Source organism: Platalea leucorodia (genome assembly GCF_965183815.1).
Source record: "Platalea leucorodia genome assembly, chromosome: 2".
Taxonomy (NCBI): Eukaryota; Metazoa; Chordata; class Aves; order Pelecaniformes; family Threskiornithidae; genus Platalea; species Platalea leucorodia.
The window spans coordinates 120438459-120451861 of record NC_138824.1 but is presented as its reverse complement, the minus strand read 5'-3'; the positions used below and the strand labels follow the sequence as shown (position 1 = coordinate 120451861).

General features: G+C 40.8%; 1 protein-coding gene across 9 annotated transcripts in view; it reads left to right on the top strand.

Annotated features, from left to right (window-relative positions):
• The window catches only part of BBX (BBX high mobility group box domain containing), a 149197-nt gene that overhangs the window by 95547 nt on the left and 40247 nt on the right, over positions 1 to 13403 (top strand). For 8 of the 9 annotated variants that reach the window (XM_082304448.1, XM_082304441.1, XM_082304445.1 and 5 more), the window contains 3 exons: positions 4137 to 4204; positions 9911 to 9991; positions 12281 to 12361. In XM_082304448.1, the coding sequence (XP_082160574.1) occupies positions 4137 to 4204; positions 9911 to 9991; positions 12281 to 12361 (230 nt within the window). The remainder of the gene's footprint in view (positions 1 to 4136; positions 4205 to 9910; positions 9992 to 12280; positions 12362 to 13403) is intronic. The other variant, XM_082304447.1, reaches the window with a different exon arrangement.

Here is a 13403-nt window from a genome sequence, read left to right as displayed (position 1 = left end):
TAAGTGAGCAACAGCTTTGTTATACAAATGTGCAAGATTCCCAATATTTTCACATTTCTGTGTCAGAAGAAAACCATCTGAGCCAAAAAGCTTTGTAGTGAAGCAAAGGGTGGAAAAAAGACACTTCCGAGAGTAGGCAATATCCTGACAGAGATACAATTTTTGTTTTTTTAGAAAGAACCTTAATTCTGCACCCAGGTAAAAGTCAGTTGAAACTGGTACCTGCTGGCCACCTTTCTGCTTAGCTCTTCCTCAGTTCTTTCTTTCCTCTGACTGAAAAATTGCGATGATGAACAAGCCAGCCTGCTGAGTCTCTAACCAGACCAATACTAACAAAGTACGTTATTCCCAAATAGTGAGATGGCTTTAAGTTTCATCAATATTAAAAGCTGTTGAGAAAGTCATGAATCGCCTCCCATTCTGCAAGTCAAATATGTGTACTGTTTTCTCACTACTGTAGATTTAACTGTAAATTGCTTTGAAATAGCAATTAAAATTCTTAATTTTTCATACCAGTAAGTTCTGAGTGCCATAAGAGAAACATTGTTGTGCTGAGAAGGCATTATAAACATATGGCAGTGTTTGCATATGTACGTTTTATCTTCCCTTAGATGAAGTTATTTTGTAATTTGAACCCTTAGTGGAAGGATTTTTGTTTTTATCGTGATCAGACATCTAAATGCTAGCCCTCTGCTACAGCTGCAGCATAAGTATTCAAGTTGTTTAAGCACTAAATTAAACTTTTACTTTCCACTTAGCTGTCATTTTTTTTCCTTCCTCTTAATTTTTATATTTAAATAAACAGTTTAAGTGTTTGCTTACTTGGGGAAAAAACAGTCCTATCCTTGTCCTGTTATGATAAGCTACTTAGTTGAAGGGCAGAAAGCTGAGACCCCCAAGAAGATACTTAGATGAGGGGGAAGAATTTTAGAGCCATAAGCTGGGTGTTCTCCAGTTGACCAAAACTGAGGAGGCAGAAGACGACCCACAGGCAACTAAAGTGATGCACAAGAGAGCAACTGGGAGCCATCAGTGTGATGTGGGCATAAGAAAGTGCTGTACTGCAGTGTGTCAGGCAAAGGGTTTTCAGGAACTGTAGAGAAGAGTTAATGCCATTGAACAGAGCACAGCTCATCTGACATGGTTGGTCTGATAATTCTGGTCATTCACGTACAAGAAAGATGAATTCTACCTGGAATAACTGGAGATGAGAGCTACAGGGACCGCTGGGACCGTGGGAGATGGACATGCTTGATGATATCAGATCTTGATTTGCTGAGGCTAGGAAAGCAAGTGGAAGAAGAGTAGGGTGACTCCCGTAAACACAGAAGAGGGAAATACCATTTAGGGAGAACAGTTGTTTAATCTTAAAGATGTGGGCACCAGAAAAAATGTGTACCACCTGGCCCTGAGTAAACTGAAGCTGAAAACTGGAAGAAGGCTCTTAGTGCTTAGAAGATTTGGGTTCTGCAACAGCCTTCCGATGGGAATAAAGAAAGTAGAAAGCAACCAGCCAAGCCCTTGCTGGTTAATATGGAGCTTAGGAAGTTTATGATGGGCCTGGAGGTCTCTTCCCATCTCTTTTTCCTCCAGATTAACTGCCTGCTCAGGCATTATCTTTCATGATATGTGTTCACTTGTAACTTCTTAATTGCTCTGCTGTCCTGTTGTTTGAAGGACTGAACTGTTTCTGATCAAGTATTTTGATGTCAAAAAGTGCTGTGCTGACAGGATCACTTCACTTACGAATTGTGCTTAGGTACTTGCTGGCCCTTCCAATTTTCTGTCTCCATTTCTTCAACCACTTCTTGTTACTAGATTCTACGCTTCTGATAGTGCCTCGTCTCTTTGTAGAAACTTAATATCTTGTTTATTTAAAAGTTTAAAAACAAAACCTCCAAAAAAACCCCCAAAATTACAAAAACCCCCACACATCTTCTACCTGTTTATTATGGTAAAGGAAAAAATTAATTCCAGTTGAACATTGGGTTTGAAGCTAGATGCTATTTAGGCTGTATTCTTAAGATAATGAGCCACTCTTCTATGATAGTGGATGCACCTGGCTTATTCACACTGCTTTCTTCTAGTTCTTTTTACTGCTGTTTTGAGAGTATTGAAAAAGCTTACCCTGTCAATGTCAGTGCGAGATGCTGTCTGAGGGAGAACTTTTGGCAGTGTCCTGGTTTGGGCTGAGATAGTTGATTTTCTTTCTAGTAGCTGATATAGTGCTGTGTTTTGGATTTAGGATGAGAATAATGTTGATAACACACTGATGGTTTAGTTGTTGCTGAGCAGTGCTTACACTGGTCAAGGACTTTTCGACTTCCCCTGCTCTGCCAGGTGCACAAGAAGCTGGGAGGGGGCACAGCCAGGACAGCTGGCCCAGACTGGCCAAAGGGCTATGCCATACCGTATGGCATCATGCCCAGTATAGAAACTGGGGGAGTTGGCCGGGGGACGGCAACTGCTGCGCAGGGACTGCCTGGGCATCAGTCAGCGGGTGGTGAGCAATTGCATTGTGGATCACTTGTTTTCTATATTCTATTGTTATTATTATTTTCCCTTTTCTGTCCTGTTGAACTGTTTTTCTCAACCCACGAATTTTACTTTCTTTTTTTTTTTTTTTTCTCTTCCCCCCCCCGGTTCTTTCTCCCATCCCACTGGGCGGAGGAGGGAAGTGAGCAAACAGCTGTGTGGTGTTTAGCTGCCTGCCGGGTTAAACCACAACAGGCAGCATCTGTGGTATTGAATTAAACAGCACCAGTGAGTATTCCTGTGAACTGGATCTTGATCATCTGTAGCACTAAGTCATTTGGAGGTTTACATGTACAGATTTGGCCTGCATCAGCTGAAAAGCTCAACAGATTCCTCGGCACTGGTTGTGAGTGGGAATGGGCCAGGGGCTTTCCCAGTGGGTGTTTTGGATGCAGCTATTCTGCATCCAAATTTTGCATAACAAAATGCAACCAAATGGACAAGGGTAATTGTGCCAGTTGGCCTCCATTCCAGAGAATGGTCCTGGGCACGGGTAATTTATTGTTGTAGAGAGAGGTTTTGTATAGTTTAGTGAGAGGAAATTGGAAACTGTGAGTGCACGCTTAGTGAAACCTGGGGGAAGTTACTTATCTTTGGTGTCTCATCGTTACTGAAGTTGATGTCTCAGCAATACAGCAAGGCTAATGCTTCCCTTTCTCTCATATTGTGGCTGTTGTGTGAGACATTTGGGCCACAGACTGTCTGTCTGTCTCTCTCTCTACATGGCACTCTGTTAAATCGGGCCCCTGCGTTGCTTCTAAGGCACTCCCCCAAAATCAGACAATTAGTCTTCATAACGATGAAGAGCTACCACTGTTCTGAGTGGAAAAGCCACTCCATGAGTAATGCAGTGCCAGTGTTCATTGCCTTCACTTCTTGTTGTCGCTTCCCGAGCTCCTGAGGTGCGGGAAGGCTGGAGGCAAGAAGCTGTCAGCATCAAATACTTGCAGAAAGAACATTTATATCTCCATTTTACTTTCCTCAATTATATATTGTATTGGCAGGGCAACAAGTATGCAGGCAGCTTGCCTGGCCAGTGCCTGTGCTGTTCTGGCACAGAGCATCAGTGCTTCATGCTTCAGAGCTGTCAGGCTGGCACTTTTCACCACTAAACGCAGCTCTAAATTAAAGCTAAATGAAAATAGAAATTTTGCTTCAGAGCTTGATCATGTCATTTTGTTCCATCCTTTTATTTGTTCAGTGGCTAAGGACGGGAACCACTCCCTCAGTAGGAGCATCCATTGAGTTATAAACATGTGTGATATTAGAGCATCTTTGTATATATTTATGTATGAGATCATTACAGTTGCTGTTTTAAAGATATCCATCTCTGTAGTACATAAAACCTTTGGCAGTAAAATTGTAAATCCACGCAATGGGGTGTTAAGCACACAAATCCAATTAAATCCTTCAAACAGCTTTGAAAGCCTCTCCCAGAGGGTACAGAAATGGTTATTTGTGATTCTCTTGAACTGCCTTTTATGGCAGCTTGCTTAGAGTGTCTGTGACAAGTAGTCTTCTGGGGGTTTAACACTGCAAATGGTAGGTTCTTTAAACAAGCAAATGAATAAACTTAAGATTTGGTGTTACTCTTTTAACAGATCCTACACAAATGGGAGGCCTGAGTATGCTGCTTCTAGCAGGGGAACATGCCCTGACTGCACAAGAGGTAAGGAACTCTCTTCTCTCCCTTGCCACAAGCCCTCAGTTTAAAGAGAGATCTAAAGAGGAATATTTGACCAGTGGGAAATGAAATTTAAGATACATCTTGGGTAACCTCAGGTAGGACTGAAGTGTGAGCCCTGTGGTATGAGTCTTGTATCCCAACTGTGAACGTAGAGGTTGGCCCAGTTTTTTTATCAGTTCAATACTAACTTCGCTGACTGAATATTTTATCAGACCAGGCAAGTCTGCCCCTGAGAGGATATTGTCACAGGTGGAAGGGTTGAAATGCAGCGACTGTGTTAACAAACAGGTGGTTTGCAAGCTCTTTTGGGCAAGAATTTCATATGCTTGTGCAATGCCTCACACAGTTGTGGCCTTCGCACTAATCGCAAAATAAATACCTAATAATTTCCGTACAGTCAGTGTCATTATGTATGCATTCTGAAACCATGCAACTGCTAACAGGTAATCAAAGTTTTGCAGTCTACTGATATTCACTAAGTCTTTATGTCTAAAAAGAAGTTTGTAGTTCAGTTGCCATCATAAGCATTTTGTTTTTACGAAGCAGTCTAGTAAATAAAATTGTTCCTGCATATCTCCAGTAGTGCAGAGACCTCTGGTCTTTCTTTAGACTGATTATTATTTATGATCTATTTTTTAGGCCACTTTTGACAATTGTTCAAAAGGGGGCTTGTATGTTGGGTAAAATAGGTAGTCACTGCCATAAATATCTAGCCTGGAAAGAAGAGCCGTGGAAGTGAGGAAGGTTTCTTTTTTCTTTTTTTGTTGTTATTGGGAGGAAAAGCAATAATTAACTATGTATATGTGATATCCCCAAATGCAAAAAGTGTAGTGCATTTGAGATGGATCGCTCCTGTACTGCCAAGACTGAGCCAAGACTCCTCAATGCTTTGCACGCTGGTTTGAGCAATGGCAGTCTTTGTGCAGATGTGGGTACTGGCTTTCTGTGCTGTAGCATGAAAAATAAGAAACACTAGGGTAAGGTTGGCAGAGTAGTGAAAAGAAATTGATTATTTTGTGCTAAAATGAGAACGTCCTGTAGTTTTCAAACTTTGTATCTCTCAGCTTGGAGTTCAAAAAATGTTTCTACTCTGCTGTTATGTTTAAATGAGAGGGAAGGTCTATTATAGTCACAGATACTCAGTTCCATTAAGGTCTTTGGTCTGAGTTCTTTGCTATGACCTTGTGAGTTGAGCTTTCTTGGTTTTACATGAAAAGTGTGTCAAGTAGTACCATTTCAGATGGCAGTGAAGGAATAAAATCTACATGTGGATTTAGAGACAAATCAAAAAGGATGTTGTGTGATTGTTTTGGTATATGAACGTTTTTTTAATCAGGATTTTCTTTTTTTGAGCCAAGAGACACATTTCCCATGCACCTACATAAACCCCGTTTTTTCTGATAGAAGCATGCAATATGGCTTGTGATGTACTATTTACTTCATGTATCAGCTATGCTATGCTGTGCTCTTTGGGGCCTGTAGTCTTTTTTTGAAAACCGGCCCTCCGCATCAAAGAGGCAAGCTGTATAATCTGCTTTCCCCCAAAATGCAGAGCAAAATAATTGTCATAAATACAGCCTGAAGAAAACTAGTTGAGGGATTTGTTGGCTGTTGCTGGAGTCATGCTGGGCCAGAAATTAGCCCATACTTACTAATAAGTTACCATTATTTTAATTGTCCTATACTCTCTGAGAAGCAGGTAAGCGTCAGAGCACTTTCCCAGGGAACAAAACTGCACATCTCCAATTCTTTCAGAGGGTCCCCTATGTAAAATACATTCTCCAGAACAATCTGGGTGCTTGATATTCTCAAAGGGACCCAAATGAATGAAGTTCAGTCCTCCTAACTGTGTGTCAGCAGGAGTTAAGTCTCCAGCTGTGTTTCAGTGCACTGGGGAACTTCCTTGGTTTCTTTGCTTGGCAGCCCCTGGTGTGTCTTCCATTTTCCTTTGTTTCCTTTTGATTCAGTGTTTCAGTGGTGATTAGATACGGAGCAAATATTTCTTAGGCTTGTGTTTCCCCAAATGCAGTAAAGATCCTAGACCTACTTAGACTTGGATAACTGAACAGCACTTCTGGCTTCCCATCCTTGGGTGTGTGGACAGGGTAGACGTAAGATGGTCGTCTTTGCATGCCTGTGGGACAGCCTATAGTTTGATTTCCATGCTTATGCTTGAAAACAGTTTCACGCTCAAACCCGTGTTTGGGAGGTTAGCAGAACATGCTAGGAGATGGTATGACAGGCTCAGTAAGAAGCTCAAGAATTCATTGTAGAGTTAGTAAGCTGCTTTCCTCTTCAGTGGAGGGGGGTTAGTTGTGTTGTGTTAGAGTTGGTATTGATGTGGGGGAGAATTTGGTGTACTAAGGTGACTGCTGAGGTGTTGTCAGTGAAGAGGTTGAGAAGTTGCTTAACTATGGAAAATACAGGTATTGTTTTTATAAGCATGTAAGTATATAAATATGTCGTATATCTAAAACTATGGCATTTCTATTAAAAAAAAAAAGGACAGATGCAGTGTCATTTTTAAAGGAATACTCTAAATGATACAATGTAGTCTTCATTATCATTAAAGTGTGTGTGTACCATAAGATACACATGCATATGTATGGTTCTTAAACTGGGGGACAGCCAGACATAAGATTACCTGTCAACATGCAGTTTGACTGCTTGTGCATATGTATGACTATGCAGAATCAGGTGGCCTTGTAAGCATAGGTCTTAAATACTATTATCATCTTAAAAATTGTTAATAGACAAGAGGGCAGCACTGGCATAGTTTGCTCAGAACTTGGGAGAAGATGAGGGAAATGATACTTGAATAATAATCTCTGTATGTCGCTGGTTATGTTCCTATTTTTGTCATTTTTTTCAATAGACTAGAGAGTTTTTCTTCTGATAACAGAACTCAGTGTCGGTACAGGATTGATTTCCAAGCAGTGGCTGGAGAGTTACTAAGCAGATAGGCGAGAGAAGATACAGACCTGTGGGTCCTCACGTCAGTTCCTACGGTGTGAATACGAGTATATTTTGTTGAACGCTCGAGCAGAAACGCCAGAGAGGCCTGCTCCAGCTGCTGTCGTTGTGCTGGGCAAAGCCTGGTCCTCACGGCAGGTTTATTATCAGAAAGGCTGAAGCTGGGTGAGGAGCGCTCCTTGCTTGCCCGCTCACCTCCCTCCCTGCACATCTCCCTTACTGGCCCGTCGGGCCCTTTGCTTGCCTTACAGCAGCACCTAGTGGCCTGTCTGTACGTTACTGCCCAGAAATCCCAGAACTTGCAGCGTAGTCCAAAACCTGGCTCTTGTACCAGTTTCCCCCCCTTGCCGCCGCCCGGCGCTGATATCGGGGCGGCATTAAAGCCTGGCATCAGTCCATGTGGAAGGTGAGCCAGGGGCTGTCCTTCTCCTTCCTTCGGCGTGGTCCGTCTTGGAGCTGGTTAGGGTAACCTGCGGGGAAAGGCAGGCTACGGAGGCATTATCCTTGTGGTTTCCTTCTCTTTGAGAACAAAAGGTTGTCTTGTGCGCGATGCCGGGTCTGCGCAGGGTGGTATGCCCAGGGTGTAGATCGGAAGTGAAAAATCTCTTGGTGCAGCTGAGGGTAGAGCTGGGAGGAGGAAGGAGGAAAAGAAATGGGAGGTGTTGAGGACGTTTTATTACAGAAGGAAATGAGACGTATGCAATGGCATTATCTGTGCATCCGTTCCCTCCGGTAATTATTTTAAGGCTTTGATCAGGTTCAGCCTGGCAGAGGTTAGAAGTCCTGGAGATAATAAATTTCCCACAAGTCAGGAGTGTGTGAGGAGCAGCAGAGTAGAAGAGACAAGCTCAAATTAGTGCTCCTGTCAAGCAAAGGCAACAGCAGTAATTTTGGAAAGATAACAGAAATTGATAGGAAAAGTATGGTTGTTCTAATCACAAAATCTCCTCCCAGTTACTGGGCACCAGCAATCTGTCCTTTACGCACAAAGCTGTAGGAAACCGGGCTTCACACCTTCTCTACGGCCTGCGGTTCCTGTACCGCAAGGTGAACAAGCTGTGCCGGACATGCAAGCTGCATCCTTATATATTTCACACCAGTGCAGAGACTCAGACCTTCAGAGACGGGTCACTCGACAGCAGCAAGATCGGCATGTGTCCCTGGTACAATCCACACCGCTGCCGAGGCACAGACATCTTAAACAGATCATACAGAAACATGAGAAAAGCAGTAATAAATATAACATCAGTGAAAACAGTAACACAAACCATTGAAAAAGCAAAAAACAGGCATTAAAAATACATTCTTTGTAACCCTTTGGGTTGGTATACTCCCATAGTACACTGATAAAACATCCTGCTTGGTGTTTAATAAGTATAATGGAGGCACTGTTACTGCTTGGTTTTATGGCAGGGAAGAAACAAGTTCGATTGTGTACATAAGCAAATTGTTGTGCGGTATAGTTCCCCTTGGCCTGTGGGTTGCTACACTTGGATTTAGTGTTTTCAGGGGAGCATGGGTAGCAGATTTCTGAAACAAAATGCCACTGGTGCTATTGCAGTGCTTAAGCATTTTGGACAAACAGCAGCAGGAGCAGCAGTACAAACTGCGTGTGCTGTAGGCCTGCTTATTCTGTGGTGCTTTGTGCTTACCGGCAACAGATGCAGTTGCTAGCTAAATCTCGTGCGTGCGTTCGCTAATACATGCTATTGACATACTCGTTTTGGTAATAAATAAAAGGAAAAAAATCTGCATCAAAATGTTTTAAATAAACTGAAATTTCATTGAAAATTTAAAATGGTTAGGGAAAAAAAAATCCATCCTGTTACTTTTTTTCTAAAATCTCACAAAGCCTCCTTCCTTTCTTCTGTTTCCTATAAGCCATGCTACATACCTTATTTTATACTGAGTACCTTATGCTTCTAGGAGTTATGCATGTAAATCTTTTACACTCAAATGTGACATTTAATGAATGTATCATATTTGATACAATTCTTTTACAGAATTATGCTTGATTAACACATTTCTGGCTAATAAGAATAGTACGGCTATTTTAATTCAAATAAGACTGTCGTTTTTGAACAGTTATTTCATTGTATTTTGATTTCAGAAGTTACGACTCTTTCTTGCACTATTTCTTATAAGCACCCCTAAATGGATGTTTAGGTACATTATGTGAGCAATTTGAGGCTTGTGGTACCCTTGACAGCATGAAAACAAGTAGTTAAGTGATTGGGGATTATTTTTCTAATAAGTATTTCTGTCACTTAGCAACCCCCAGTGTCTTCAATGTATTATTTTTTTTTTTTAGTTTCTAAGTAATTTTCGTATTCAGAATGGTAGTACAAATTACAGATAAAGCAGTGTTGATAGCATCACCAACACAAGGTAGTTGTGTGTGTAGCCCAGTATCATCAGTTTACTATTCTGTTGCATAAAACTCTTTGGCAAAGTTTGGAATTACAAAAGAAAAAAAAAAAAAAACCAACAGGTATTTTTGTGGTCTTTCTTCTTAGGTGATTTTCAAATGCATTAAAATGCATTTTCACCTATAAATTTGATTTAACCTGTCCAGGACTGTGAAACATTAGATTGCTCATCTTCTCTTAAATACTGCTTCTTGTTACTGGTGCCCAGTATTTTGCTTTGCTCACTGTTGTTCGTAGTTTGAAAGAAGCACCTTTGAGGTCTTACTCTGCACACTCCTTGTTTCAGGTTTCCTCAAGTACTTGCCAATCTGATGCAACTAATTCTACGGAAACCTGTCAGAAGTCATCATTGTTTCAGTTTGCAGAGGTGAGTTTCTTTAAAAAGGGTTGTCTTCCCCAGTGTTTTCATTTTAAGAAGCATCTGATGTTCAGCTGAAAGAGAAATTAAAAATCTTTAACTAAAATTCATGCTTTTATTTGTTTCTTCTTTTTGGGTTTATGGTACTGGATCATTTATCAGGTAGATAGGTCAGACTGGAAGCACAGGAGAGTATGTTTAGGAACATGGTAGAAACCCTAGTGCGATAATGGAGCTGTGGTTTAAGCAGTAATTGAGAGATGTGTCATTCCTGCGCTTAGTTTTAAACTAGTGTCTTACTAAAGTTTTAACATGTATATTTGGATGTTTTATTATGTCCTTTATCTATTGTGGCTGCTTTTGTCGCTGACTCAATCAAAAATAACTGTAGTTCTGGAATTTCCAGAATTTTCTTCTTTTCTATAACCACCAAAGAGCTCTATGCAACTATGCTTTAGTTTTGCAATGTACAATGTTTTTGTCAGCATATTTCCAGTTATTGCTAGAAGTGCCACTGTGGTAGTTTGTTATTGGATTTGTTTGGGTTTTTGTTTGTTTGTTTGTTTGTTTGTTTTTAAAGTATACACTATTTCATCCAAGTTTTAATGGATTTCATTGATATAACTAACACGACAAGAATGAGGTTGCAAAGAATCCTGATCCTCTGCAAGCCTTACTTGCTTGTTTATATCTTTGCAACTTTTGAAATGATCATAATCAAGTGACACATAAATATTTAGCTGTATAAATATTGATTGTACAGGATGCTGGGTGGTGTTTGAGTAAATGCATATGGAAAGAAATTTTATCATAGCAGGGGCTTCTTTTTATTACCTGTTTTCACGCCAGCCGTGAATCTGTCTCCCATGTCTTTAATACTCACTGCTATGTGCACCTTCATACTCCTCCCTAAACATCACTTATGGAACAGATACGTTGCAATCCTAGCACACAGAAAATGTGATTTGGCTTGGTTTGTGTTTTGTTTGTTTTAACATCAACCCACAAGACTTTGAGTTCCAACTTAAGATTTGACGCTTTCAAAATGTATTAGAAATAAAGCACCGATCTTTTATTTCTGATTAAAGGTAATGGCCACAGTGAAATACATAACCTGTAATTAGGCTCTTAAACAACCTGCTGGCTTATCTTGTTAGGAAGAGGAAATGCCTGGTGTGCCAGCAGTGAAAAGCAATACATAGAAGCTTCTTAAAATTGGTTAATTCCAGTGTCATTTGTGATACTTCTATATAATACTTCTAATAATTCATCATCCATCTTCCAGTATTTCTAAGATGCTTTTGCTTACTGATACTGTCAGTTAAGCAATGTCATACTCTGTATAGTTCCTCTTGATAATGGTCTATTTCTTGAATTTCACTGCTAAGTCTTTCAGAGAGTAAGACAAATACCAGCTCACTTAATTGTTTCAGTTCATTTTACAGTGCCCAAGCAGGAAAATGCCAGAGCCACGTGGTAGCAGGCAGGAATTGTGGGCTGCAAGATAGGCTCTTGCTAAGGGCTTGTAACCCCTGGCTTTTCTTTACACCTCAAAGAACTTCAATGGGTGCCAGGAGGCAAGCTCATCTGCACCGGTTTAGAAGTAGCTCACTGATGATCAGTAATTAGAAATGCATATTAGCTAGTCTGACTTCTCAAGGATATTAAAGAGCCTGTAGTGAGGCTGCACCTAACCAGTGCATGGTAGGTACGTGTGTCAGTGGCAGAATAATTGGTACTTGTACCAAGGTCTAACATTAATCAGATGTGTCATTTGCAACAAAAATAATTGACACATGTTAAACAGTATAAAATGCAGTTACGTTAGTGTCTGGGATAGATCTGGTATCTCAAAGTACCTGCACGCATTGTGTCCCTGCCCACACTTACCTTCCTTGCTAAGTAGCAGTTTGTGCTCTGTCAGTACCACCATTCTGCAGTCCCGGGTCTTTCACTGAACTGTGAAATACAATGTAGTGTTAAGTTTTTGTTGCTAACCCTCTTTTGACATAGCAGTGGGCAAATAAAAGACCTTCAAAAAAGCCTTAGCCTGTTTCAGTGATCCTAGGAAAGATTTTTCCTTGTGAAAAATAATTCAGGATCACCATTTCATGGATCACCCATTTATGTGTCTCCTGGAAAGCGGATACTCTTCTTTGTACGGGTGTGCTGGGACTCTCTTGCATGGTCTTAGATACCAGGAGTCTTTCTGTGTCATGGATCAGACATTTAAAACGTTGAAGTTTGATATTGAAACTGAAGAGTTAGGTAATACAAACATAATTGTTTTCCTGACAGATCTCTTCATGCACATCACAGCCTGGAGTCCCGGGAGCTGTAAAACAAACTGAGGAGTCTGCGTTGTTTCAGTTTGCTGAGGTATAATGGCTGAAATATGGTGGGGGAGGATGGGAGGAAGCAAGGAACCAGTAAGAGTTGTCACTGAATGGCTAAGCACCCTATCTTATAAGGGGTTCCCATCAGTAGATGTTTATCTTCATGACAGCATTGTGTTATTGTGGGGGGAATAACCAGCGATGGGGTGAGATGTTGGCAGTTCTGCCAGCTGTAGCATGCACAGAAGATACTGGACTTGTGAACATTACCTGGCCTTCCATACCAAAAGACCACTGCAGATGTATTTTCTAAATGGCCTTTTAATTTACAACTAGGAAAACAACAAATAAAAGACATTCTGAAATGGCACTTTGCACTGCCTATGGAAGAGGCTGCAGCAGTGCAAAATGGCAACTCCCCTAGAGGCAGGAATCCATTGAATAATAACCTTGCAGGGAAGGCTATTCTTCAATATTCTTCAAAGGAAGCTTATCACAACAGCTACAAGGATACGTAACAACATCATTAGGTAGTGACTTATAAAGCCTATAAATTACCCATACGTATGTAAGCTATCCTCCTTCCTCCACGTATTGAAGACTTGGAGTTCTTAAAGATTGCTCTTAAGAATTTCTTCTCCCATGTGTTTAATGTGCCTCTATGAATTGACTTTCCACACATATACTCTTCTTGTCCATTTGGGGGAGTCTGGTACTGCTTGCAGAATTGGTTATGCTAAAGGTATATTCAGAGTGAGCCTGAAAAGACTCAGATTGGAGCTGGTGCTGTTGTGGAGGAGCACAATGGGATGAAAAGATACCCTGTTTGTTATTCTGTGTGCTTACAGAGGTTTGACTACATACAGCATGCTTCTTTCTGTTAAATGTTAAGCTAATTGTGTACTGTGTGTTTTTAGCTTGGCTAGGATGGGCCTTGATGTATTTCTTAGGAGGCCCAATTAAGAAAACAAAATCCACTGATTCAGGTGCCGTAGAATACCTGATTACAAACACCCATATAAAAGAGAGAATAGAGTTAACGTCTCTAGTCATGAAGATGTTTTCATATGTGCCGCCTTTTTTGA